This window comes from Urocampus carinirostris, chromosome 1 (genome assembly GCF_059441175.1).
Source record: "Urocampus carinirostris isolate Australia breed hairy pipefish chromosome 1, RoL_Ucar_1.0, whole genome shotgun sequence".
Classification (NCBI taxonomy): domain Eukaryota; kingdom Metazoa; phylum Chordata; class Actinopteri; order Syngnathiformes; family Syngnathidae; genus Urocampus; species Urocampus carinirostris.
This window is the reverse complement of record NC_142349.1, coordinates 8,788,849-8,813,975: the sequence shown is the minus strand read 5'-3', so window position 1 is coordinate 8,813,975 and position 25,127 is coordinate 8,788,849. Positions and strand designations below refer to the sequence as shown.

The following is a 25,127-nucleotide window of genomic DNA, read 5'->3' as shown; positions in this document are numbered from 1 at the left end:
AAAAGAGGAGGTGGTGTGAGGGATGGTGCAGTGAATCACAGATGTACTACATGTTTACAAACCGTCAATTCTTAAATCTGTATAGTATAGAACCAACGTCAACATGGCGATCAAGGTACAAGCACAGCCTAGGGGCGTGACGGAAGACATGTGATTAAACGTAATTGGGATACAAACAAAATGTAGTCGTATTCTGTTACAATTGCAGAAAAAAAGATGTATTCAAATTACAGGTATTTTTAGTAAAAATAAGAATTACTTTGCAGGGTTACAATTTTATTTAAAAGTATATTTAAGTTGCACACTTTGGCGACAATGATGAAGTCCTGTGTGCGTTGGTTAACTTTTTATTGATTTCCTCATTCGCATTGGTTTACATTCGCCATGTCCGTCTGCGCCCCTCTCTCATTCATTCCACACACACGCAACGTTGCACTCGCTCTCAGGTCCCCCAGCAGCTGCCCCAGGTGCGTGTGTACAAAGCACGACTATATGACCAAAAACTTTGCAAAACTAACACAAAAGTGCCATATAATTAAAGTGCAACTAAAGAAACGGCATCAATAAAACATGTATGAACATATAAATGGAATAACATGAAATGATTAATGCCACTTATACAAGATCCTTTCAAGATTCTATTCATTCACTCAATGCAATTTTTCATATGGCTCACATTTACATAATGCGCTGACAGTTAGGTCGTGTCCATCATAATTTCAATCACTGACACCAGAAAAACAGAGATTTGAAAAGACATCCCAGTATGTTAGAAAGGGAACACTTGATGTGTTTAAAATACTATCAGAGCATAACCTGTGAAAGAGTTTTATTTTTGCTCAATACACTAAACTTAGTGGTCATAGCACTTTTTTGTTAGATTGCATGCAACTACCTGGTCTTGGTTTCCTTTATTTCTTTTTCAAGGTTCAATTGTTCATTTTTCTTGATATAAATACAATTACTAAATCTTGTTTTATTTGATTCTCTCTTTGTAGCATATTTGGTGTAAGAGTTATCCAGAACTAATTGAAAGCAAACAGGTTACCTTACCAGAATATTATGGTACTTGGACTACGTTACTGGTTACGTTATTCAACAGGTAAGTAGTAAATATATCGGATTACATGTTTAAAGTAACCCTTCAAACCAAGGATGCAGGAAATAAAGCTTTACCACTATCCCAGTAAGTCCCACTTTTCCTTGCACAAAATGAACAGGCACATTACTGCCACCTCATGGCTGACCGAACTCAACACACTCCTACTCCCCCGACTTCCTCCCCAAAACGCCTCAGTAGAAAACAGCACCACATACATTACAAAATATACTTTATATAATATGATAACAAAGCACTTTTTCATGGCACTTTGTGATCAACGTGACACCTCCAAGAAGAAACACACGTGACAAGCAAACATTGAAAATGAACATTGTACAAATTCAGACAATACAGTGCATGGAACAAATACAGCATCTCTACAGTCTCCACAACAACATCAATTGTTAAAAGAGACACGGTTACGTTTTAGAATGCTTGTGAAATAGCGATGTTCAGGTTTTCGGGGTAATCCCTTAGCATGGAAATATGCAACAGTGTGTTGGATGGAGTTCAAACCTTGAGTGGACAGATTGGCTCACCCAAAAACAGGGTCAAAATTTCATTCTCACGGCATCGCACACATAAATATGTAGTTACAGTCTGACAGTGATAATGCACGTACACGCTTAATGGTGGTAAAGACTAGGGCAAAACACATTTTTGTTCCGATTGACAGCCTCTGAAAAGTCACAGCAACAGTCAGATTGATTGTTCATTCAAATAAAGGTCCATGCATTCTGCAAACACACTCCTCCATTGTCCCTGCAGACAGATTTCACACTCGGTTAAGTAAATCCTGGCTTTGTTTTTTTGAAAATTATATTATAACAACTCTCACCACAGAGACCACGACACGCTTTACAGAGTGATATTCACATTTTCAATAAGGGATGGCCATTGGATTCACTGTCATTCAGTTGAGTGGAGCAGAGTAGGACGCTCACTTCTTCGGATTAGTGCCGGGATTGGTTTTATTTATCCCCCACCCACCTCCCTCTGTCTTGATCTCCACCTGTGTGTGTGTGTGTGCATGCGCGTGTATACATGTATGAGAGGCTGTTTGCAAAATATATCAAACTTGCTTTCAAATGAGCTACACAAGGCTGCTTTCATTTAATTTCATGTAACATCATACTCTCACACATGCAGAACTTTACTCTCATAGAGTCATACCCATGCACAAACACTACTATACTCTCATATACACTACTATACTCTCTCCCGCGTAGAATTATACTCCCACACAAACACACATTCTCTCACACGTACACACACTACTTTGCTTTTACACACATACAATTATACTCTCGCACACATTCCACTATACTCCCAAGCCCAGTATTATATACACTCACACTCACCCCTATACACTCTCACACACTACTATAAACTCTTCCACACTAGTATACTCTCTTACACTCTACTAGTCTTTCTTACACGTTATCAAAATTGATATAACTATAGGGTTTTTTCAGTGCTGTTTTACTGTGGGTACTTTTGGTAACCATGGCGATGTACAGGGATTTGTGTGTATATCTTGTACAGTCCTTCTGAAGTTGCCCCAAGTACAGTAGTGTGTTTGATAGAGTATATAAGTGAGAGTATAGTAGTAGGTGTGTGATAGTATAGTAATCGGAGTGAAAGGGTATATCAGAAAGTACAGTTGTGTTTGTATGTGTAGTGTAGTGAGTGTAGCAGTGTGTATGAGAGTAAAGTAGTAAGAATGAGAGTGTATAGTAGCGTTTCTTCATGCGGATGACTATATCTAAGAGTATAGTTGCGCATGGATGAGAGAATGATTTTTTATGTGTGAGCACGTGTGATTTACCTTTTCAATTGGCCTCTCATAAGCATGCATGCACGTGTGTGTGTGTGTGTGTGTGTGTGTGTGTGTGAGTGTGTATTCTTCTCCCAGCCCAGTGTTAATTTGAGCTACACAAGGCTGCAGCAACTGGTCTTGTGCTTCTGAGATTCGATGTAGTCATGGATCTTGAACTTGGGCTCATGTGGTTCATGGGTGCTTCTGTGCTTCAGCTCCCTTGAAGAAAGAAAATGAGCGAGTCAAAGACAGGAAGTCATATACTGATGAGGAGGATGAGTTTTAAAAGATAAATAAATGGGTCTGCGGAGCTGTTTTTAGTTTCTCATAACTGTATTTCAAATGTCAGAGTTATGGTTTTCCTTGGAGCGTCGATTATTTTTGTCAAATCATATTAGCTTGGACAGGCTCCTCATCATGTTTACCATCCATAACGACATTGAGCATAAGTAACCACCCCTGCAAGCGTTTAACAGACTGATGCCTTCCTTGTTAGCTCAAAGCAGGGGTTTTCAACCCAAAATGTTGAAAGAGCTTTATTGGACCGAAAACAAAAACAAATATTTGGAGCCACAAATACAATTAAAACTTTATATGAGCCTTATAAGGAAGGGAACAAATATTGTGTACTGTATATATTTTTATATTAAATGAAAAACGTTAAGAATGTTTGTCCAACTCCATTCATCATTTTCTATTTTGAAAAAGCGTCAGGGAGCTACTGGGGAGCGCCAAAGAGCCACATGCAGCTGAAATGAAATGATCTGCATTTATATAGCGTTTTTCAAGTCAATGACTTCCCAAAGCGCTTTACATTGTGCCGTGATCTGTGCAGCCATGTAAGGCGCTAACCTGCTTATTGGGGGTAATTGGGGGTTCAATGTCTTACCCAAGGACACTTCGACATGTAACACGGACAAGCCGGGATTCGAACTGGGATCCCTTAATCCTAAAACGATCGCTCTACCTCCTGAGCTACTGCCGCCCCCAACTAAGTCGATCACAAACAAGATAGCGGCTTTTCAAAGGCCCTCTACCATTCCAGAGCTGCTTGTTGCTGATCCCAAGCTTAAACGGACATTGTGTATTATATAGCACCTCCTAGTGACAAAAAACGTTATTTATCTAAAAAAAAAAAAAAACATTGATTTGAATAAGCAAAATACATAAACTATCATATAAAGGTGCATTTGTTTATATACTCGCAGGTCAAAAAAATTGCATTTATTTTACATAACATGAACCTCACCTGGAGGAAGCCTTAAACGATTGTCCACTATTTTGGTGCTAAGGGTATTCACAAAAACCTTAAACTTTCTGAAAGGCTGTGCGAAAAAATTAAGACAAAAGATGCAGATTGGTCTCTTTGCGTCTCCATAGTTTGTGTTCTTCCTTGTTCTTTGTAGCACTCGTTTCCGGTTGCACTACACCAGGGGTGGCCAACCCGGTCCTCAAGAGCCGCATGTCCTGCATGTTTTGGAGGTTTCTCAGGTGATGCAAATTTTAAGATTGTTTGCAAGCTGTGCGGGAGCTTGATAATGACCCAGGTGATTGGGATCACCTGTATTTGAACAGAGAAACTCCAAAAACATGCAGGACATGCGGCTCTTGAGGACCGGGTTGGCCACCCCTGCACTACACAATACAGATCCATCTAGTGCTCAAATATAAGAAAGGGTCCCTTTAAAATGTGAACATCAGGTAGCCTAACAAATTGATGTATACTTGATCCAAGATATGCAATGGATTGATGCACAGTACAAAATAAACTGGTGCACAGCACAAGAAAGATATTTTGGCCTCAACAGCTCACTGCTTAAAACTGAACCTGTTATTTTCTGCAGCCTCTGTCAGTCATGAACCCACTGAATTGTATTCAGGCCAACCAGTTTCAGTTCACTTTGCTTTGTGCAAATGCCAATCTAATAATACATTCAGTTATTTATATTCTGGGATGCATCAAAAAACTGAAAACTAAAATCAAAGTCTCCCCCGCCCCCCAAATAAGCACATCTTCTGAAATGATAAATAAGCCCCAAGCACAATAGTCCTTTTTCCACTATGGTTTCAATCCAATTGACCTTCGAATTGACTTTTCTTTTATAGCAAAAGCAAAAACAGAAGCTGGATGATATTGCACATTATATTGACACCCCATGGTTGCCATGGTGACCACGTAGCATCCGTCCCCTAAAAGTCGATAGAAAGCATTTTCAGCAGCCTCCCACCAGTTGTTTTTCCTACAGACTGGCCTCTTTTCTAATCTAGGCTTTTACTGTGACTACTGTCTGGGTGCTGAAGTTGGGATTTGATCTTAATGCCAAAACACTAAGCGGCTTTAACACTTACTTTGCGATGGCGAGAAACGCCAGTTCCACGTTGACGCCAGTCTTGGCGCTGGTCTCCATGAAAGGAACTCCGTACTCCTAAGAAAAAAACAAACCAAATGCCTGTGCATGTGAGTTCCACATCTGAAAAAAACATGACAGCTTCGTCGTGAAAAGAGTTGGGTAATGATACCAGGTATTTATACCAGTAGTACAGAGTATTTGTACTTGTGTTGGTGGCCAAAACTTTTAACCGCTGCCCTCTAGTGGCCTTTTTTACAATTGGGTATTTTAACCCTGACATTTACAACTACATCTGATATTTAAAGGGACAGTTTAAATTGGTTTGAGCCTCATAAATGTCCAAAAAAGGCATTAAAAAACAATATTGATTCGAATAATAAGCAAAAATACATGAATACATGCACATTTAAAAAATGTTTGAAAGATACTCGAAGGCGTCGAAGTTAGCATTTGCTTCACATAACATGAGCTTCACCTAAAGAGAGCAAATAACATTGTCAGCAATCTTGACGTTATGGTTAGTATAGGCAAAAAAATGAAAAGAAAAATTTTCAGTTTTATTTACTTTGAGTCTCCGTAGTTTGTATTCTTCCTTTTGATACTTGTCTTCGGTTGCACCACGACATACAGTGAAAACGGGGTCTGTTGGTGTAACCCTGTGAGTGTAAACTGTAGTTGAAACTTTGCTCTAAATACTTTGGACCAAACAATCAGACGGTCTTGTTGCTTCAAAACACCAAAAGAGAAGATTATCATGGACCTTTGATCCAGATGTACTCATGAAAAGTGTGATATCTGGTTCGCGAGCCATACGTTCACAACCCCTCCACTGGATGAAAGATAGAAGTATACTGTTTATATTGCGTAAAATATGTCAAGAGGTTGGCTATTTTAATGTTGAAAATGAATTAAAAGGGGTGTCCCAAAACTTTTGCCCAGATAGATATTCCAAACCTTACCTTAGCCAACTTTTCCCCATCCTCCGTCTTAACTACTCTCTCTGCAGCCATGTCCGCCTGCAAGGCCACAGAATAAAATAAATCATCAGCCCCAAAGATTGAGGTCAAAGGTCATAGCTTCACTGAGCTTCATTGTGACAATGTGGGGCCCACAAAGTGCTCGCAGCTCATCAACTTATGGGGCTGCCACTCTTGCATGGCTCCCAGATAAGAGGATGTTCCCGAGCCAAAGCTCCTGCTGAGTGAAAGGGTGTCGTAAACTCAACCTCAAGTGAAGGCCTGACGCCGCCACCCAAGCTGCTCTCCCCACAAAATAAGCTAAATAGGCCTCATTGACATTCGTGACCTCCCCCATCCCACTCGTGAGCACAGACTTGACACAACCACCAGAGGGAGTCTTACGACAGATTAGTTACGACTGGTGCTGGCAGCAAGGAGACTCATCATCACCGGAGGCATTGTGCAGAAAATATTTTCCAGGAAGGAAACGCATAAAGCGAGGAATCCTGAATTCCAACCTGATTGTTATGATTGCTTCATCTCTTGGGTTGGTTTTACATTTTTCAGGCAAATCAGACAAAGCACGTTTGTGTTTGGGAATTAAATGAATGGTAAGGTTTTGTGGAACACAAAGTAAAGAAGCTTTCCTCACCTTGTTGCCGAGCAACATAATGACCACATCCTTCTGGGCGTACTCGTGTATTTCGTTGAGCCAAGCCTTAAATAAGTGAAGGCAGAAAGACATAGCGGTCAGATGCGCTTGGTTTACAAACAAATATGTCGAGACTGCTTTGTGTTCGTCCCCAGAGGCTACGTCCATCAATCAGTGGCTGTTGGAATGAGCAGCCGAGGAAAAATTTTACTCCTTTATTGAGAAACACGGGCGGGCTTGTTCTCATAACATTGAGCCTCCCGGGGTGGACGAAAAGGACTGAAGGTTTCTAAATTTGGCAGTGACATTTTTGAAGCAGGAAGGGAGGTGGGGGGAAATAGTCTTAATCTTACCCTAATGTTGTCAAATGATGGCTTATTGGTGATATCATAAAGCAGAAGTAGTGCTGTAAAAAGAAAAAGACAGCTTTACTAACATCTGCTAACGCACATCATATACTCCAAACAAAGGTGCTGCGTATCTTTAAAGGGCCCTCCCACGTAAAAGTACGAGGAATTAAGCTCGACGAGTAAAGGTTACCTTGGGCATCTCGGTAGTAGGCGTGTGTCACACTTCGGAATCTTTCTTGGCCGGCTGTATCCCAGATCTAAAGCAAACCGCATAATTACACCGTGACGTAAGCATAAATGTTGCCACACTGAACTAGTTGAACTGCAAAGTGCAAACCAAAAAAGTAAAAAAAAAGGTAGCCTCGCAGCTTAAATTGTGTCTGGTCAGTTCTTGGGATAACAGCTTGCTAAATGCTTTATATCATTTTTGCCTTTTTCCCAGATTAATTCCAAAGGTCCATTGTCCATGTTGTGGTTACTGATTCAGTGCCATCCTACATAAATGGAGAATTGACATCTGTTGCAGCCAACTTTGATTTGGAAGTTAAAGCGACTTCAAAACGACAACAAATGCATCCCATTTTGTCACCATCCAGTCTTCCTCACAAACAGGTTATAACAGTAAACGACTAGGCACCTCTGTGTGAAGAAATCCACCCCAAAATTTGCATATGAGATAATCCTTCTCTTGAGTGGCAGCAAAACAAGTGGGTGGAGATGGGGTGCTCTCTCACCTGGAGCTTGACTTTCAGGTTGTCCACGTCAACCACTTTATTCTAAAGGAGGAAAAAGCGAGAAGAAAGCCATGAGACATGTGGCGCAAGCTTAGCAGAGTATAGCGCTGGTAGGAAATGGCACAGGAATGAATGACACACATTTGGGTGGACTGAAAAAGAACAAAGGCGCAGCATGTGGCTAAAGAAAAGAGATGGTTACAAGTGGCTCGTAAATGCTGCCAGAGGCAGTTAATTGCAAAGCACTCTGCAACATCAGTGAGTAGGACAATGGCCAGAATATCAAGTGAATCCCGCAGTTCATTTCCGGTGAACTCACAGAGCGGCTATCTGATTTCTAAAGTTTGGTGTGAAGCAGTTGGGGTAGCTCAAGGCAAAAACACAAAATAAAATACAAAGGACCAAAGAAGGAAGTACAGAGGTACCTCTATTTACAAATTAAATTCATCCTGGGAGTAGCTTCGTAATCTGAAAACTTCACGAGTAGCAACTTGTGTTTAAAGGCGCTAACCCGTTCCAAGCCCCGCAAAAGTAACTATGTTGTTTTTTGTTTTTTTTTATAAACTACAAAAGAGCATTAGTTCATGAAACAAATACATATTGAAATTATATTACCGCACAACAAATATAAAACGGCAGGCACATAATGTACATAACAAAAATAAAGGAAATGATAAAAATATCAATTTACCTTTTTGCCTTGTGTTTATTAAAAAACTGTTCCAAAGACGTCTGCTTTTTCCGGCTTTTAAAAATTCATCGGAAAGGCGCGAGGCAGACGTAGCGATAGCCCGACTCGTCAACACTTTTTCCGGGTGATTTCTCTCCACAAGTTCCGAGGCTTCATGGACCTTTGCTAAAATGTCTTTGATTAGGGCTGATTGAATGACGGCTGCATCTTGCCGGAAATCCTCCTCCTCATTTGTAAACACTAAACTCTGAGTATGCTGGGATCCATGCAGGTGCACCAGGTTGCAATGCAGATAGCGATAGCCAGTTTGTTTACGTTCTGGGAGCGTACTGTACTGTATTTTTGGCTTCGTAACAAGAGGCAATCTTCGTAAGTAGAGGCAGTATTCTGTTCAGGTACTTTGTAACCTGAAACCTCTGTATGTGGAGACATTGGTAAGTAGAGGTACCACTGTATTCAAATTGTGTACGCAACTGATTGTTGGAGACAAAGACAGTGCCCTTTTTGTGGTTGCTTAACAAAATAACAGTACAAGTTATTTAACAGAAATTCTATAGGGGTGGACAGAGGGAAGATCTTAAACCCAAGCCCAACCTGACCCAATTTTTTTCCCAGCTGGGACTAAAATGCCAATCATTACGTTCGGGGCGGGCCAAGACTTCTCTCTCGCTGACTGTACTAAACGTGTATCTACCAGTCATTGTTTTTCTCTCTGCCTCTCTATTTTAAAGTGCCGTGCTAGATTTTTAAGGACCTAAACAATCAGTCATTGATGGAAATTTTTCAGTTAATGTAACCACTGTAGACACAGAAACATAAAAGATGTTAATGTGTACAAAGTCTGGTTTAACAAAAGACAGGCTTTAATTTGTTATCATAAATCCTCTCTCCTTTTGAGTCCTCACAAATAAAATGAGAACATTTCTGGTTTGCTTCAGGTTCAGTCCAACAAATCATGTTAATCGGTCAGGCCAGGGCTGGGACGGGCTTTAATACCTACCCGCAGGCCTCGGTCAGGTCGAGCTGGATTTTTTTAGGCTCAATTTTACCTCTGGGGTGAATCCCCTATACCGGTATTTTTCATATTTAAATCAAGGTTACTGGTTTTAATAATAGGTTACATCTAGCTGTGAGTGAAGGCACTACATCAATTCTAAAGATCATTCACATCACACACACTTTACAAGCCTACCACTAACTAAATGCCAGCGAGTGACTGAGCATCCTTGGCAAGAGGGAGAAGTGATCTGCAGTTGGAGCTTAAATGAGGGACTTAGCACTGACCACCGTCATTTGCATCTTCTTGGAAACAAAAGATTTTTTCCACCAATCAAGATTTAGTTAAGGGTGGGATGCATTGATTCCGGGGTCTTCAAAAAATGTATGATAATGTATTTTCTCTATTATCCCCTTAACGTTATTGCAAAATCTGTCTAAAATCCCAATCCAAGACATACCCAAAATAAATTAAATGCTGTTTTTGAACCATTAGAAGAATATGGACAGTTTTGGTGTCTTTTGAAATGTAAGACTCTGAAGTTTTCTCCCCAACTAAAATTAGAACTGCAAGTACTAATAACATTGAGTAATCTGAGTTGGAACACACAGAAAATGTTTTTTTTTATTCTTGCCTGAATTCTTTTTTGAAATCAAATCCCTGCAAATGAGCGTAGCTTGAGCAGCTTCGCTGGAAAACAGGTTAGACAACAGCTTGAAGCCTTTCCTGGTACCTTGTCCAATTTGATCACTATCTGAAAAGTTAAACATTGTATTTTACACATTTTTCTAATGGAAGGTCTAGCCGTTTCGTAAAGTAGCCATTCAAAGACGTCCTGTTAAGAGCTTTAAAATTTTTGCAAATGTGTATTTTACTTTGGCCAAATTTTTTCAACATTTTGAAAGAGTTATAAATGTTTGACTTCTCTTTCCAGAAGTCAATCAAAGATTGTGCATACTTGCGCATAATAACGGTGCACACTATGATTTTGGTGTCTAATTTGAATACGCAGTGAATATCGTTCTGTTCAGAATTGAATTGGCTAACCAATGTGTCAATCATTATTTGAATTGGTTACTACTGGCTAAAGGAGATCAAGCCCTTATTAGCTAATGGGGTGCTCGGGGGAGGAGAGTGATTTCACGTGTGTGCTGGCAGTTTTCTTTTATTCTAGAATAAAAATGGTGAAAGTAAGAAAAGTACAGTTTCAATTTGAGTTCAAATGGCCACTAAAACCACCAAAAATATGAAAAGGAAAGCATTTATTTGAGCGCATAGAAAAATATTAAATACTTGCACTTGTGCAATGATGATTTATGCCAGAAGATGGCGTCAGCCAGTACAATATTTTGAAGTTACAGACACCACCTTAAAGTTTGTGTGACAATGCCCAACTGAGTTGAAAGAGCCTTTATCTTTTTCTTTCATCTATCTGCTTTTATCTTTCTTTTAGCAAAGCTTTCTGGTATTCGCAACACATTTGGTACGAGGAAAGGGGGGAGAGGGAGATTGGACAGTGACTCTATGCTCATCATCGCAGTTTTTTGTTAGTGTAATGAAAATGGTAAAGGAAGGAAAATGCCTGTTTCAAATACAGTTCAAACACCTTTCCAAACCTCCAAAAAGATGAAACAAAGAGGAGTTTAATCAAGCGTGTGTAAAAAATGCACATACTTGCCTGTGCCACGTTTGGACTTGAAACTTGAAATAAGTATTATTACTTCGAAATAAAGCAGCTTTATGTCATGATTTAACACAGCCTTAACTCAAGAGACAATAGCTTCACCTCAGGAATTAATTTGGCCATAACTCCAAAGGTATCACATTTTACTTAGCATATTAGCTCAAACTAACTCAGTTAAGGGAGTTTTAACTTGTAAGTTAATTTTAAAGAATGAACTCATAAATTAAAGCTTTTTTATGTTTTGAGTTTAAAAGTGACAGCGTGTATTATTCAGCGCCTCCCATTCATTCCAAAAAAACTATATTAATTTGGATAAAAACCAAAATACATGAACTATCATAAAAAAACGTGAATTTTTTTAAATATTTGTAGGTCCAGAAATTAACAATTATTTTGCACGAGCCTTGCCTAAACTGAGCTGACATAATTGTCAGGTACCCAACAACCAAAAATATTGCTAAAGGCTGGGCAAAAAAGAGAAATGATGCCTTTTTTAGTGACTTTGAGTCTCGTTAGTTTGCATTCTTTTTTGTGCTTTTTAGCTGTGGTTTTCTGATACACAACAGCAAAGGGCAACATGTAGTGGTAAAATAATGCTTTGAAGCGAGAAACTTTTGACAGGATTACGAAATAGATGTGCATAAAGTTGTTATAGCACTATGAGGCAGTAACATTAACCCTGGACATTGTACATTCAAGCTTGATAAGAGGCACTCGAGCCGTCACGTTATTTTGGAGGTAGTAAACAGAAAACTTGGGATTCTTACCTTGTTTGTCATTCAGAAACTCACAACTATAACTATTGTTATATTTTCCGCCTGCGTAATTATTTTTCAATTTATTTCAATATATAGTACCACTTCTAAGTGAGAGTGAATGTAAACTCATGTGTCTTAAAACAGTAGTCCACGACCTTTTCCGTACCACGGACCAGTTCAACCTGTCAATATTCTTTCGTCCCGGCCAAATAATAACATTAGTAATAAAAACAACAACGATAATAGTAATCATTTTAATAAAACGATTAAGCGTAATACACTGTGTAATCATTGGCCCATTAAGGATCTGGATGACATAGGAAAAAATTTGACCTAATCATCAGACTATTTTTCCCTGAGGTACCACGTTATCCAACAGTGTTTTTGATGGACTTCTTCCCATAACGCTCCATTACAATCTTGAGTAAAAATAGTGTGATAATGATAAAATCCAATACCTTAAAAAACAGTGTGTCGTCTACAATTCTAGTCAACTAGTGGTTAGTGGCACTCTCACTGCTCACCCAAACTGAGATATTTTTTTCTTTTCGGTGGGGAGCGGTGAGGAAAATGCTTTTATATACGAATTACTGTAATGTGGTAAAAGCAGATAATAAGGCACCTTTTTTTTCTTTCTTTGCAGCTCGGTGGTTGCTGACCACTGTCTTAAAAACTATTGCGATTAGCTTTGCAGATCCCGTGGTCCACCATTGAGCAGAATTGCGTTTGTTACCCTTTCCTAATGATAACCTTGCCACCAGAAAGCAATTCACAGATAAGGCAAGTGTGAATATGAAAACGCAACCAAAATATGTGTGACAAAAAAAAAGAACACGGCTGGGAGTAGGGAAAAATGGAAGATGCGTTGATACTTTACATAGGCAGCAGAAGCCACCTGCTGCATATGGCACTCCCTTATTATGGATATGGTTCAACCCCTGCATTAGTTGCCATGGCTTTCTATTTTCCCCCCAATTATGATGTGAGATGAGCCTGCATGCTGAGTAACTGCTACAAGGAAACATGCTCAAAATAGCCTGGCCATGTTACAAACTGACAAAACAGCACAGCCTGCCTTCTCATACACCCGTAACCTTAGCACTCAACAGTTTTCTCTCACATTACTCCATTCTCCAGTTTTTTGAACATCTCTTTCATGGCCCAAAGAAGCCAGAAGACTAATCAAGCGTCTTTTTCTTTGGTCTCGGTTCCTTGTCCACGGATCCTGCCGGCAGGACCTGTTAAATTTCCTCGAGTGGTGGAAAAACGAATTGTCCTCGAAGGAGACGAGCTCCAGAACCCTGTCAGTTGACCATTACCCTGCCTAATGTCTCTCTCGCCGAGACAATACATCACTCCGGCTAATGCAACACAATTTCCGCCCTAAACTAACCGTGGTTGTCTCACCATTAGCCGGGAGTGTTTTGTGTTGATTGGAGGGAAAAGGTTAAGCGGGTACACTAATAAAATACCACTTTCAAGAGAGCGTTGTTTCTGGGGGACTAAGCTATTCAATACATATTATCTTTGATGCTCTAGCTATCCCAGCAGTACACAACTCCAGGCAGACAACAATTGTTCTCGTGTGTGTACTTATTTACATGCAAGACAACGATAGAGGATTCTCAGAGGTCAGGTGGTAGGTTGACTTAGGTTAACGTTTCTCAACCTTATTTGGGAAAAGACAAATTTTTGGGGGGAAAAATGTGGGGGCTCACCAACCCTAGAATTGTTTTATGCAATTCTAGGCTCCAGATTAAATTATTCGGATTGTTGTATTTTATATATATTGTACAACATATGAAAACATTTGATGTAAATGAAAAACATCAGTATATTGGTAGCAGGTAGACAATGGCGTGGAGCCAGAGGAGCCGGGGGAGGCACATCCACAACTGTCATCACGGAAACATAAAAAATATATATATATTTAAAGGTTATACTAATGGAGTGTTAAAAATCTTTCTCTTGTACATCACTATTTTTGGATTTTCTTTTTCAAAATTGTTACATTTTTACATTATATAATATCATTAATACAATTAGTAGGCAACGTATTACTGTGCTCAGCATCTGCAGATGCAGAGGTATGTAACCAATTCTCTTGCCTCATGTCAGAGGACGATAGTGAGACCAAGTATTCCGAGTTAACGCACACCTCAGCCCGGAAAACATACAATTATAGTATTTTTTTCTCATTGCATGGACTTTTTTTCATAATAGGGGACAGGGTTGGCGGTAACTGAATACATGCAACGCCGATACGTAATTCGGTTACAAAAACTCATTGTAAGTAATTGTATTCCGTTACAGTAACAGAAACAAAGACGTGATCAAATTACAAGTACCTTTAGTTAAATAAGGATTACCATTTTATTTACGTGTACATAATGGACCGCTAGACGAATTTTGTCCATTTAAATTTCAATCACTGACATGAGACAGAGAGAGATGAGGCACACACACGGAGTACACACGCTTCGTAGTAATTATGACCAGACGACCAACTCATCTACCACTGCATGTTTGTCACAATGTGTTGGAGGTAAAGAGCACTTTTCTTTTTGTCAGTATTTTAATTCTCCTTTAATGTAGCACTCACTCTGTTGGATTGGTGTGAAGTAGAGTGAATTTTCACGCATGCTCAAGGTTGTCTATCATTACAGGATGAAAATGGTGAAAAGAAGAAGAGGACTGTTTTAAATACAGTCCAAACGCCAACAAACCCCCCCCAAAAAAGGTAAAAAAAAAAAAAAAGAAGAGTCTAAGAGAGACATGTACATGTACGGCAGGCAAGCAGCTTAACAGTGGCTGCTATGATGATTCCGGCCAGCAGATGGCATCAGCATGTCGGATATTTTAAAATCACAGACACCACTCTTAATGTGCTCATAAGGTAAACAAAAAAAATTATATCTTGTCTGCCATGTGAAAGACAAAATCTTGTTTCTGCCAAATACTACGTGGTTAAAATTACAGCACGTTTTTGTAGGACTACAATTACCTGACCTTGGTTTCCTCTGTCTTTTTCAAGGTTAGATTGTTCATTTATCTTAGACAGAATTTAGTCATTTTTTATGTATTTTGTTTGGTTGTCTTTTATAAGCATATTTGGTATCGGAGTAATAAAAAAGTAAACGGAAGTAATCCAGTTACATTATTTCATTGTTATAGGATTTAGACTTCGTTACTGATTACATTTTCAACAGGTAATTAGTAACTGTATTGGATTACATTTTTACAGTAAACCAACCTTGACAGAGTACGACCTATCAATCGATGCTTTTATTCAAATAGAGCAGCTCATAGAGGAAAAAAAAGACAATAAAACATTGTTTTCTATGCTATAGTTAACGTATAGCTTTTTTTCTCTGTAAATCAAATGATGAAGAAGATGTAGATTCATTCATTCGTAAATCCCTCTGTGCCCCACTAGACACGCACCTCAGCGCAGGTCACTGCAGATAGATAATATCCGGCTTGATGAGTTGAACAAAGAAATCAAGCTACGCTGGCGTGCCAAAACAGATTCAGGACTGCAGCCAGGTGATGACCTCACAGGTAAATAGGTTCCACATTGGGTAACCGTCCACAGAAATGCATAATTACAAAACTTACTGTATCGATTATGCTCAGAGGAAATGTTAAAAGCCAATTTGACATATGCCGTCTTACTCGGGTTGCTGCTTTCACTCTTTAACATAGTGCGCATGTCTTCTGGGGATCGAGTCAACTAGAGTCACAGGACGTCTTAATATGCAAATTTGCACTCTATGCCTTTTTTTTCCAAATGCAATTGTTAATGCACAATTCCCTGTGACACACCACACAAGGTTTCACTGCACAGTAGTGTGCACGGTTGTGTGCACAGTAGCGTGCAACCGGTTGAGAGAAACTGAGTGAAGGAGCCGAGGATGTGGGAGCTATGTGGCCGGTGGCCCCTTGGCGGCACAAGTGGGCCGTCGACTCGGCTGATTGGATTCGTACATTAGGCGCCGTCAGATGGAAGCAAGGTGACGTTCAAGAGCAGGCTCACTCGACACTCTTCAGATTGACGAGGAGACAAATGACAAATGCGAGTGGGCGTTTTGCAACGGGATCGCTCTCACCCTAAAGTCGATTCCGACGGTGGCAATGAAGTTCCCGCCCACAAAGGCTCCGTCTTTAAATCGCAGTAAGATGCACGTCTTTCCTACGGAGGAGTCTCCTAGCAGCATCACCTATTCAAGCAGAACAAATACAATCAGCGAAGGGAAAGAATGGGCTGTTGATTACAGTCGCATTTCATCTGTGGAGGAAATATACATTTAAAGTTGCGGGAATCCTTTTCTGTGGAAAACCTACACAGCAGATGGCAACATGTGACCTCTGGATTTGTTAGCCGTGTCTTTAAAGAACCAAAATAAGGGCAAATGGTGATTTTGGTTGCTATAATAGTGACATGGAACTGCATCCAAACCTATTATGAGCCTCTTTAAAAAGGTATTCTCAATTGGACACAGAATGTCTGGTGTTCCTCTTTTCAATCATGCAAAATATTCTATGAGCCGAGGGACTCCAGAAATTTAGTCTCGAAGTTGACCTAAGGAACATAAACGTTTCAAAATTGGGAATCCCATTAACACAACATGTGAGGCTCCCTCCAAAACAGTGATTGTAGTGAACAGCGATTGCATACCGCTAATTTCGGTTGGTATAATTTTGTCGAGCGAGCTCCCCGTTGAGGATGGGGCTGCCGAGGGCTTTCCCGTTTTTTTTGCTCCCAGTTAGCTCTCGTTAGCTGCCCACCGTGTGTTGTTTGACTGGCCAGAGTGGTGTAAGCCCCGGTTTTGCTGTGTCCATTCCCTGACGGCTTTGCGTTTATCGCTGTTGCGGCTTTTCATTGTTAGCTTCAGGCTAGTCCGGCTGATCATTGCGTGTTTTTTGGTCGGCTACCCTCACATTTTTTCTCTCGAGCCTACAGTCCCTATTAGCCCCCCCTTGGCGGCTATGTATTGTTTGCCATTTAGCCGCTTTTTGGCTCACTCTTTATTGTACCATTACTGCATCCACCTGATTCACAACACCTAGGAATTCTCTACAAAAACTACCAAAACTTTGCTTAAAACATTCATAACCTCTTTAAACAAAACATAAAACAATACGGCGACTGGTTTGCCAGGGTGCTGGTTTTCCTCTGATGACCTCACATTTTAGAATTACAAAGACAAGACACGACTGTTTTTTTTTTGGTTTTTTTTTGGTGGGGGGGGGGGGGGTTCGCCCTTTGTTGTACCATTACTCACTCCACCTACAACACAATGCCTAGGCATTCTGCACAAAACTATCAAGCCCTCGCTTCAAACCTCTTCGACTAATTAACATGGTCTTCCTCTGATGACGTCACAGCTCAGGATGACAGATACAAGACATGTCTTCAATTAGCATCATGTCGGAAAATAATCGGAACATACCGATGAAATGTATATCAATTTCATGCAAAAACAATGTACCTTTCACATACATTTTGCATATCTGAGTATACCCCTCAAAATAACCTGCACTTCATTTGCAAGCGATACATGTTGCTAGCTGTGCCTAATGGAGATCACTTGAGTCAATGCAGGCAATGATTCACTTGAACTCGCCACCAATGAATTGCTCAGTGCAATTAAACACAGCCATTGTGTGAGCATCTTGACAGTAACAGGTGTGTCTTCCCTGCTTTTGGAATGGGAGGGGTAAAACAAGTCCACCCTTAACAAATATTTGCATCAATACACGTGGGCAAAGGAAATATTTACAGGCTTGCTCTCGTGAGAAAACAGTACAAACTTTGGATCTGCACTAAAAAGAACAGAAAAAGACACCATGTTTTTAAACAACCCGTTGCATGATACACTTGTATTTGCTCAAATACCCCAAAGGAGAAAAATACACACCTTAAATGCAATGTCATAATACTCGTTAATAGAAGCGCACCGCTCCAACACATATTTGGACGTCCCGTTTTTAGACTGTTTTTGCGTCAACGATCCCTTCCTGGTGGTCATCGCGAAGGCTAATGATGCGTTCAAGGAGCCAAAGTCACTCTAGTTCAGGATGTAGTCCACAAAAAAAGGACGCGCGCAGTCTTGTGTCTGGGGATTTATTTTGGCGGTGGATTTCAGTCTGTGTCTTCAGCGGTCCCCCGACCATTTGCTTGCATGCTGAGCAGTCACAAAAATGATGATCACTCGGGAGCGGAAATGGAAAAAGCGCACCCTTCAGTGTTTATTAAAAAAAATGTTAAGCTGGGGAGAAACCATTTAGAAGCAATCGGTAGTCATGAAAGCAGTAAATGAAGCCCGGGCGACAACATGTCTGTGTTTTCCATCCTGGCGTGGGCAGAAGGTATGAATTGTAGAAGTGTGCGTGGCGGCAGCGTCAACTGTGTATGATAGCGATCGGTTGTTTAAGAACGAGACGGTTCTATGAGCCGGCTCTTTGAAGTGAGCTACAAGAGCAGGTTTCCCATCAACAAGGAGCTCCCATCAAAATGCTCTCCCTCTTTCTCTCTCTCTTTCTCACTTTCTCTCCCCTCTCATTTCTCTCCTTTGATCTCTCTTTTTATCTTTCGCCTCTCCATTTCTATTTTCTCTCTCCCTCTCTCTCTATCTCTTTCTATCTCTTTCTATCTCTCTTATTTTACTCTCTCGATTTATCTTTTTTCTCTCATTCCCTGTCATACTTTCTCTTTCTCTCTCACTTTTCTCCCTTTGTCTGTCTCTCACCTTCTCTATCTCTTTTTCACTTTACTCTCTCACTTTATCCTTTTTCCTCTTTTTCTCCCTCTCTCTCTATTTATCTCTTTGTCCCTCTTGCTCTTTCTTTCTCTATCTGTCTCTCTTCCTCACTCTTTCTTCTGCACCCCTCCCCCCCCTCTCTCTCTCTCTCTCTCTCTCTCATATATATATATATATATATATATATATATATATATATATATATATATATATTTCTTTCCCTTCTCTCCCTCTCCCTTCACTCCCTAGCTCTCTCTCTTTGTCTCTCTTGCCCTCTCTTTCTTTATCTGTCTCTCTTTCTCACTCTTTGTTTCACACTCTCCCTTTCTCTCCTTTTATCTCTCTCTCTCTTTTGGTCTCTCTTGCTCTTTATTTCTCTATCTGTCTCTCTTTTTTCTCCTTCTCTCCCTTTCTCTTTTCTTTCTCCCTCTTTCTCTATCTCTTTCCGTCCCTCTTTCTCATTTTACTCTCTCTATTTATCTTTTTTCTCTCGTTTTCCCCCTGTCACACTTTCTCATTCTCTCTCACTTTTCTCCCTTTGTCTGTCTCGCTTCTTCTCTATCTCTCTCTTTTCCATTTTACTCTCCATTTATCTTTTTTACCTTTTTCTCCCTCTCTCTTCCCCCCTCTCTCTCTCTTTTTTATCTTTTTGCCTCTCTTGCTCTTTCTTTCTCCATTCGTCCCTCTTCCTCACTCTTTCTTCTGCACTCTCCCGCTCCCCACCTCTCCCCCCCCCCCCTCTCTCTCTCTCTCTCTCTCTCGCTCTCTCTCATTCTCTCTTGGTCTTTTGCGCTTTCTTTCTTTCCCTTCTCTCTTCTCTCCCTCTCCCTTCTCTCTTTCTCCCTTTGTTTCACACTCTCCCTTTTTCTCCATCTCTCTCTTTTTTGGTCTTTCTTGCTCTTTCTTTCTCTGTCTTTCTCTCTTTTTTACTCTTTCTTCTGCGCTCTCCCTTTCTCTCCCTTTCTCTCCCTTTCTCTCCATTTCTCTTTTGGTCTCTTTCGCTCTTTCTTTCTCTATGTGTCTCTCTTTTTCACTCTTTCTTCTGCGCCCTCCCTTTCTCTTCCTTTCTCTTTTGGTCTATCTTGCTCTCTCTTTCTCTATCTGTTTCTCTTTCTCACTCTTTGTTTCGTGCGCTACATTTCTCTCCTCACCCTTTCCAGAAGCGTTTGGGAGCAGAGAGACAACTGCCCTCTTTAGTGAGTCAAGCCGAAAGAGCCGGCTCACTAAAACGAACGGAGACGCGCGCACACGCTTACGTGCGTGTTTATTCACGAGTAAAACGCCGTTTCCTACAGGCTTTTTAAAAAATCCAATAGAGCTGCAGAAGACAGATGAGACAACATCTGACTTATTTGCGCCACAGGTGTTAACCATCGAGCACAGGAAACTAGCTTTTATTTTTACTTAATTCATTTGAACGCCCCTGACGTTTCAGTCATGACGCTGTCACGCTCCTAATCTTGCATTAGTCATACAGTACCTACCCGTTTTTCTCAATTCAACGACAAAACCTCTTGTCAAGGACAGATGATTTGATTTAAAAAGATCTCATTTCCCTAATCAACTTGCTTAACGCGAGATTGTTCCACCGAGAGCCAATTTAACAATTAAACCTGCTTGAATTGTCAAGAAGTAGTTGGCTCCCTCTAGCGTTCGTAATATCAAACTGCGTTTGGTTGACAACTTTTTCAGACGACCCTGACCATGAAATCCCTCAAACTTGTTTGGATACTTCAACAAACTTGAAACATGACAACAACCTCAAGATAATTTCACTGAAATCGTCAGTGGAAGTGCTGATGTGATCAGCAACCACCGGGCCGCAGATTGGGAACGGGTAGAGGTAAGATCAGGCCTAAAAAAATCCAGCACGGCCCAGCCCAGACCGACCAATTAACTACGTTTGCAGGACCGAGCCCGAAGCAAACTCAAAATTTCATATTTTGTGAGGAGTCGGGAGGAAGAGAAGTGATTTGACCCCGGCCAACGCCCAGTTCTCTTTATCCACCGGCGCCAGACACAACGGACTGCTGGCCGCTTAGGAATGGGGGACCCCGCTGTGCTAGAGGGGGGACTGAAGGGCCCCGCAACGCATGGACGTGTGACACGTAAAGCCTGTCTTTTGTAATAAAAACCCATCAACCAGCTCAGTAGCCTAGATGGTAGTGTGCCCGCTTTGAGACTGGGAGGTCGCTGGTTCGCGCCTCGACCGAGACATACCTAATTGGTATAATGGCGGCGCCCTCTGGCTGCGGCTGCATCGACTCGCTACAACGGGTCAGGTGTATCGACATTTCGTTCTGTGTACATTGTTACAAAGAATGACAATACAAAGGAAATTATTATTATTATTATTGCAATTTTGAGACCCCATGTTCCAGTGCCTTGGGGTTGCTTAGCCTCTTTTTGTATGCATGTTTTCTTTCTCTTTCTCATGTAATGAAGGATGCTATACATTTTACTATAAAGCATTTTATACGATTAAATTCAAGTTACATTTATCGAGTGCAATGAAGATTTTTACTGAGTGGGCTTCAGGTCACGCTGTTCCAAATTCGGAATGTTTTGTGGCTGGGGAATTTTCATAACAGGACTCTGACGAAGGACGTCAGGCATTGTTTTGATAAACGCTCTGTGTTTTTTTTTTAATTTCTCCAGACATCGAGGCGAGGGGGTGGACTCCACGTAGGGGCTTTCATTGGCACACCCATGGGAGGAGCCGGCCCACCAGCGTGCGGAGAGACATGGGTCGAGATAAAAAAAGGAAGCCCGAGAGAGGAGGCTTGACAGAGACTCGAGAGAGACTAATTCGGCTAATTCGATGGAGTTCACTTACTTAAATTGTTTAAGAAATTAAATCTGCCCCCGTGTGGAAATGCCTCTTGTTCATTTTTCCATCAAGAAACGAGCGAGCATTGTTAGGAAAATGTAGGTTGTGTTTGGTTAATGGAGTCAGATAACTAATTCGAACAATTTGGTAAACGGTACATTTTAATAATTGATTCCTAACAATATCGAGTGTTTTTTGTTTCATTCTAAATGTGTTCATGTCTAGTTCCAAGATTAAAAAAATAAGAAAAACAGCAAGGAAGTAAAAAAAAAAAAGAAACTCAAGAGTTCAACAAAGAATGGCCGCGCGCTGATACTTTGTTTTTCTAGGCATTAAAAGCGATCAGGAACACACATGTGATTAAAATGTCTTGTGGTCATATTCTATGGACAAACGGAAAACCCTGCTTTGCTATTTAATTTCAGAGAGTTGGAATCATAATGTGAGACTGAAGTTCAATCCCAATCCTATTCTTAAAACTGACATTTCGTTATTGACCTTGAGGTTTCCTTATACCTACTTTTCAATAACTTTATTCTGTGTATGACAGTTTTTATGCGGTGGTAGTTGTTTCTCAGTGCACCGTATTTTGATTACATCGTATTCACGTGCTCATTGGTCACATGATTTGTTTATTTTCTAACGAGATTTACAAATGAAGGATACAGCGCCTTTGGGGATTGCTTTGCAAAATCTGGATATATGTTCTGTTGTAAACACAGGTTTGTCAATCTATTTATTTCACATTTCACAAAACTTTAAATAGCATAATCTAATAAAATAATGGGTTTCTATCGAGTAATTTTAGTTTATATATTTTAGTTTATCATGAAGCGAACATAAGCGTTTTCTTAAATTTCAACTGTTAATATTTGATACCATATGGTAGGGGTGTCAAACACATTTTAGCTCAGGGGCCACATGGTAAAAAAATGTCTCACGGGGGCCGGGCTTGGGATCTTTTCGGAGGCTTACAGATATTTAGCACCCCTCCCCCCTTAATTAAAAGAAATAGAGAAAAAACACTATTGATGGGCGCCAAAAGGCTGTACTTGCCCAAGACACACCACAGGAACTGGTGCCCCTATGACCCTAGTGGTTAAGGGAGCCACCCACTCACCCACCAACAGTTCTTTTAACTTGGGGAATTTTGTGCGGACCAGTAAGAGATAGAAATAGCACATAAACACTAATCTAAATGTATTAATGATTCAAAAGTCTTTCTGCATTTTTTTTAATCAAGGAAATGTTATGGTTGCCATGGCGCCCAATTGGTCCCAGCCGTGTTGCGCCAGGTTCTGTCACAGTTGCCTCGGCGCCCAATTGGCCCCGCTCATGGACACCGGCTGAAACGCGTTGACGGATTGCTCCCTGGAAGTACTTAAACGCTGTCCTCCGAGCCGTTTATTTTCGGAGCGTCTGCAAGACTCCTGTTAAACTCTGTATGAAATGCCTAGTTCTGTGAATTTGCCTGTGTTTGATCCTGTTTTATTTTTGGCCTGATCTGTTTGATTTTGAAAACTCTTTTGTTCAGATTTCAATCCACTTCCACGACCATTGATCCCAGGATCGCGTGTGCGCGCATTCCTCCTCTCTCTAATAAACTGTGAGTACTGAATATGGAAACTTAGCTGTTAGATTTTATATCTATTATAAAAATCAGCTAAAACTTCTCTAAACTTCTGAAATGACACCTAGGTGTTGCCTTAAACCACATATGTCAGAGTCAAGGCCCGCGGGCCTAATGAGAGGGTTTTACCTGGCCCGCGTGACGATATCAATATATTATTAGATCCGGCCCGCAGGCCGCTGCAAGCCAGCAGCCCGCAGTACGCATGAATACTACATTTCCCACAATGCAACGGGGACGCGCCGAGCGGGAGCAAAGCGGGAGGCGGTTTGATTTATTCAGCAGTCGATCAGCAGCAGTCATTAGCATAACAGCAAAAATTAGCCCACAGATACCCATCAACAATGGCTAAACGGAAGGTGGACACTGAAAACCGGGGCTTTCAAACAAGGTGGGAGTTGGAGTACATGTTCACGGAGGTAGCTGGAAAACCTGTGTGTCTGCTATGTGGAGAAAGTGTGGCGGTGATGAAAGAGTATAATATTAGACGGCATCATGAAACAAAACACACGCCTCAAACAAGTAATGTAGAGTTGTAGTAATACAGTACTGTATATAAATGTATGTAAATACAGTAATAATACAGTAATGTTTCCTGTGCAATTACACTTTTGAAGTTTTTACTCCGTTCAAGTTTAAAAGTTAAATATGCACATAAAGAAGGTCTTGTTTTTTGTTGTTCCCCTCGGGAATTTTAAAGCTTTATTGTCTATGTTGACTATGTTGTTTTTGTTTGCCGACTCTGTCCTGGGAGTGTTTGTTTTTCGGCTTTTCATGGAAAATAGATCTTGATGTGGACAACAGTCTTTTGATAAAATTGTCTCCTATTTAGCAGAGAAAATGACTTTTGATTGTTATTATTTGTTAATCAGTAATTCCTTTTTTTCACACTAACCCAGAGAAAGCACAGAAAGGAAAGTCAATGTACATTTGAGCAGGACAGATGAGGTCCAGTGTGTTGATTGCTATTGGTTTTAAGTAACAAGAGATTTTTGCACATTATTTTATTGTATTTCGAGGCAATATTTCTTTTTAATAATTTCAGATGATTGAATGATAGAAAATGGTTATGAGTTGTTGTTATGAGATATGTTATGAGTTTTTTATATAAAGGACATTTGTATTTTGTGCCTGCTGAAATTAAAAATGACTGACAGAGTCATAAGAAAATATTGCTTTATTTATCCAATCATATTGTAATATATTTGTTGTGTTTTCAGTAGGTTAAATCTTGGTTTCAGTAAAGATTGGACAGTCCGGCCCTCGGCTTGTAGCCAAATGTTTTATTTGGCCCTCCGTCCATTTGACTTTGACACCCCTGCCTTAAACAGTGCACTCATGACTATTTTAAGTAAAATTAAATGTATTATTATTATTATTATTGTTACTAATATTACTGTTGTTACTATTATTGTTAACATTAAGATATCATCGTGATGGGTTCCTTCAATGTTCTCTGGTTAATTAATGGTAGTCGGCAAATAAAGCTACAGTAGGTGCTTTGCGGATGGCGCCCAGCTTTGGCGACGTCCAGTGGACATATTTAAAACTGCAAGTCCTTTTTTTTCTCTTGGACTTCTCTCAGCATTATCTCACATTCCACATAAAAAGATGAGACTGGCCAGATTTGTCCCACAGGCCACGAGTTTGACACATGTGCCATATGCCATCAAACGCGAGTTAGGAAGAAGTGATGACTTTGATCTTTAAAATGTCAACGCTGACCATTATCTAGTCAAGAAAATGTCAGCATACAGCCGCTGGTCTCAACACTTGTGCAATCGAAAATTACCTACACCAAAGCTA

The 25,127-nt window shown here is 40.4% G+C and overlaps 2 protein-coding genes across 5 annotated transcripts in view; one reads left to right on the top strand and one right to left on the bottom strand.

Moving 5' to 3' along the window:
- LOC148373420 (uncharacterized) overlaps window positions 1-24,629 on the top strand; it is a 28,155-nt gene extending 3,526 nt beyond the window's left edge. For 3 of the 4 annotated variants that reach the window (XR_015847191.1, XM_088320378.1, XM_088320368.1), the window contains 3 exons: window positions 14,764-14,837; window positions 15,534-15,658; window positions 21,520-24,629. Coding sequence is in view for 3 of the 4 variants with exons in the window: in XM_088320378.1 (XP_088176504.1) it covers window positions 14,764-14,837; window positions 15,534-15,658; window positions 21,520-21,701 (381 nt within the window). In the remaining variant the exon portion in view is untranslated. Of the gene's footprint in view, window positions 1-14,763; window positions 14,838-15,533; window positions 15,659-20,553; window positions 20,705-20,770; window positions 20,970-21,519 lie in introns of all 4 variants that reach the window. The other variant, XM_088320387.1, reaches the window with a different exon arrangement.
- Window positions 1,315-18,567, bottom strand: LOC148373421 (ras-related protein Rab-37). The gene is made up of 9 exons (XM_088320349.1): window positions 18,019-18,567; window positions 16,207-16,317; window positions 7,968-8,009; window positions 7,424-7,490; window positions 7,237-7,289; window positions 6,884-6,949; window positions 6,232-6,288; window positions 5,271-5,347; window positions 1,315-3,140 (listed from the first exon to the last, which is right to left on the bottom strand). Exons 1-9 carry the CDS (start codon window positions 18,127-18,129, stop codon window positions 3,035-3,037), a joined length of 690 nt encoding a protein of 229 aa, XP_088176475.1. The 5' UTR covers window positions 18,130-18,567; the 3' UTR covers window positions 1,315-3,034.
- Window positions 24,630-25,127: the final 498 nt, after the last annotated feature.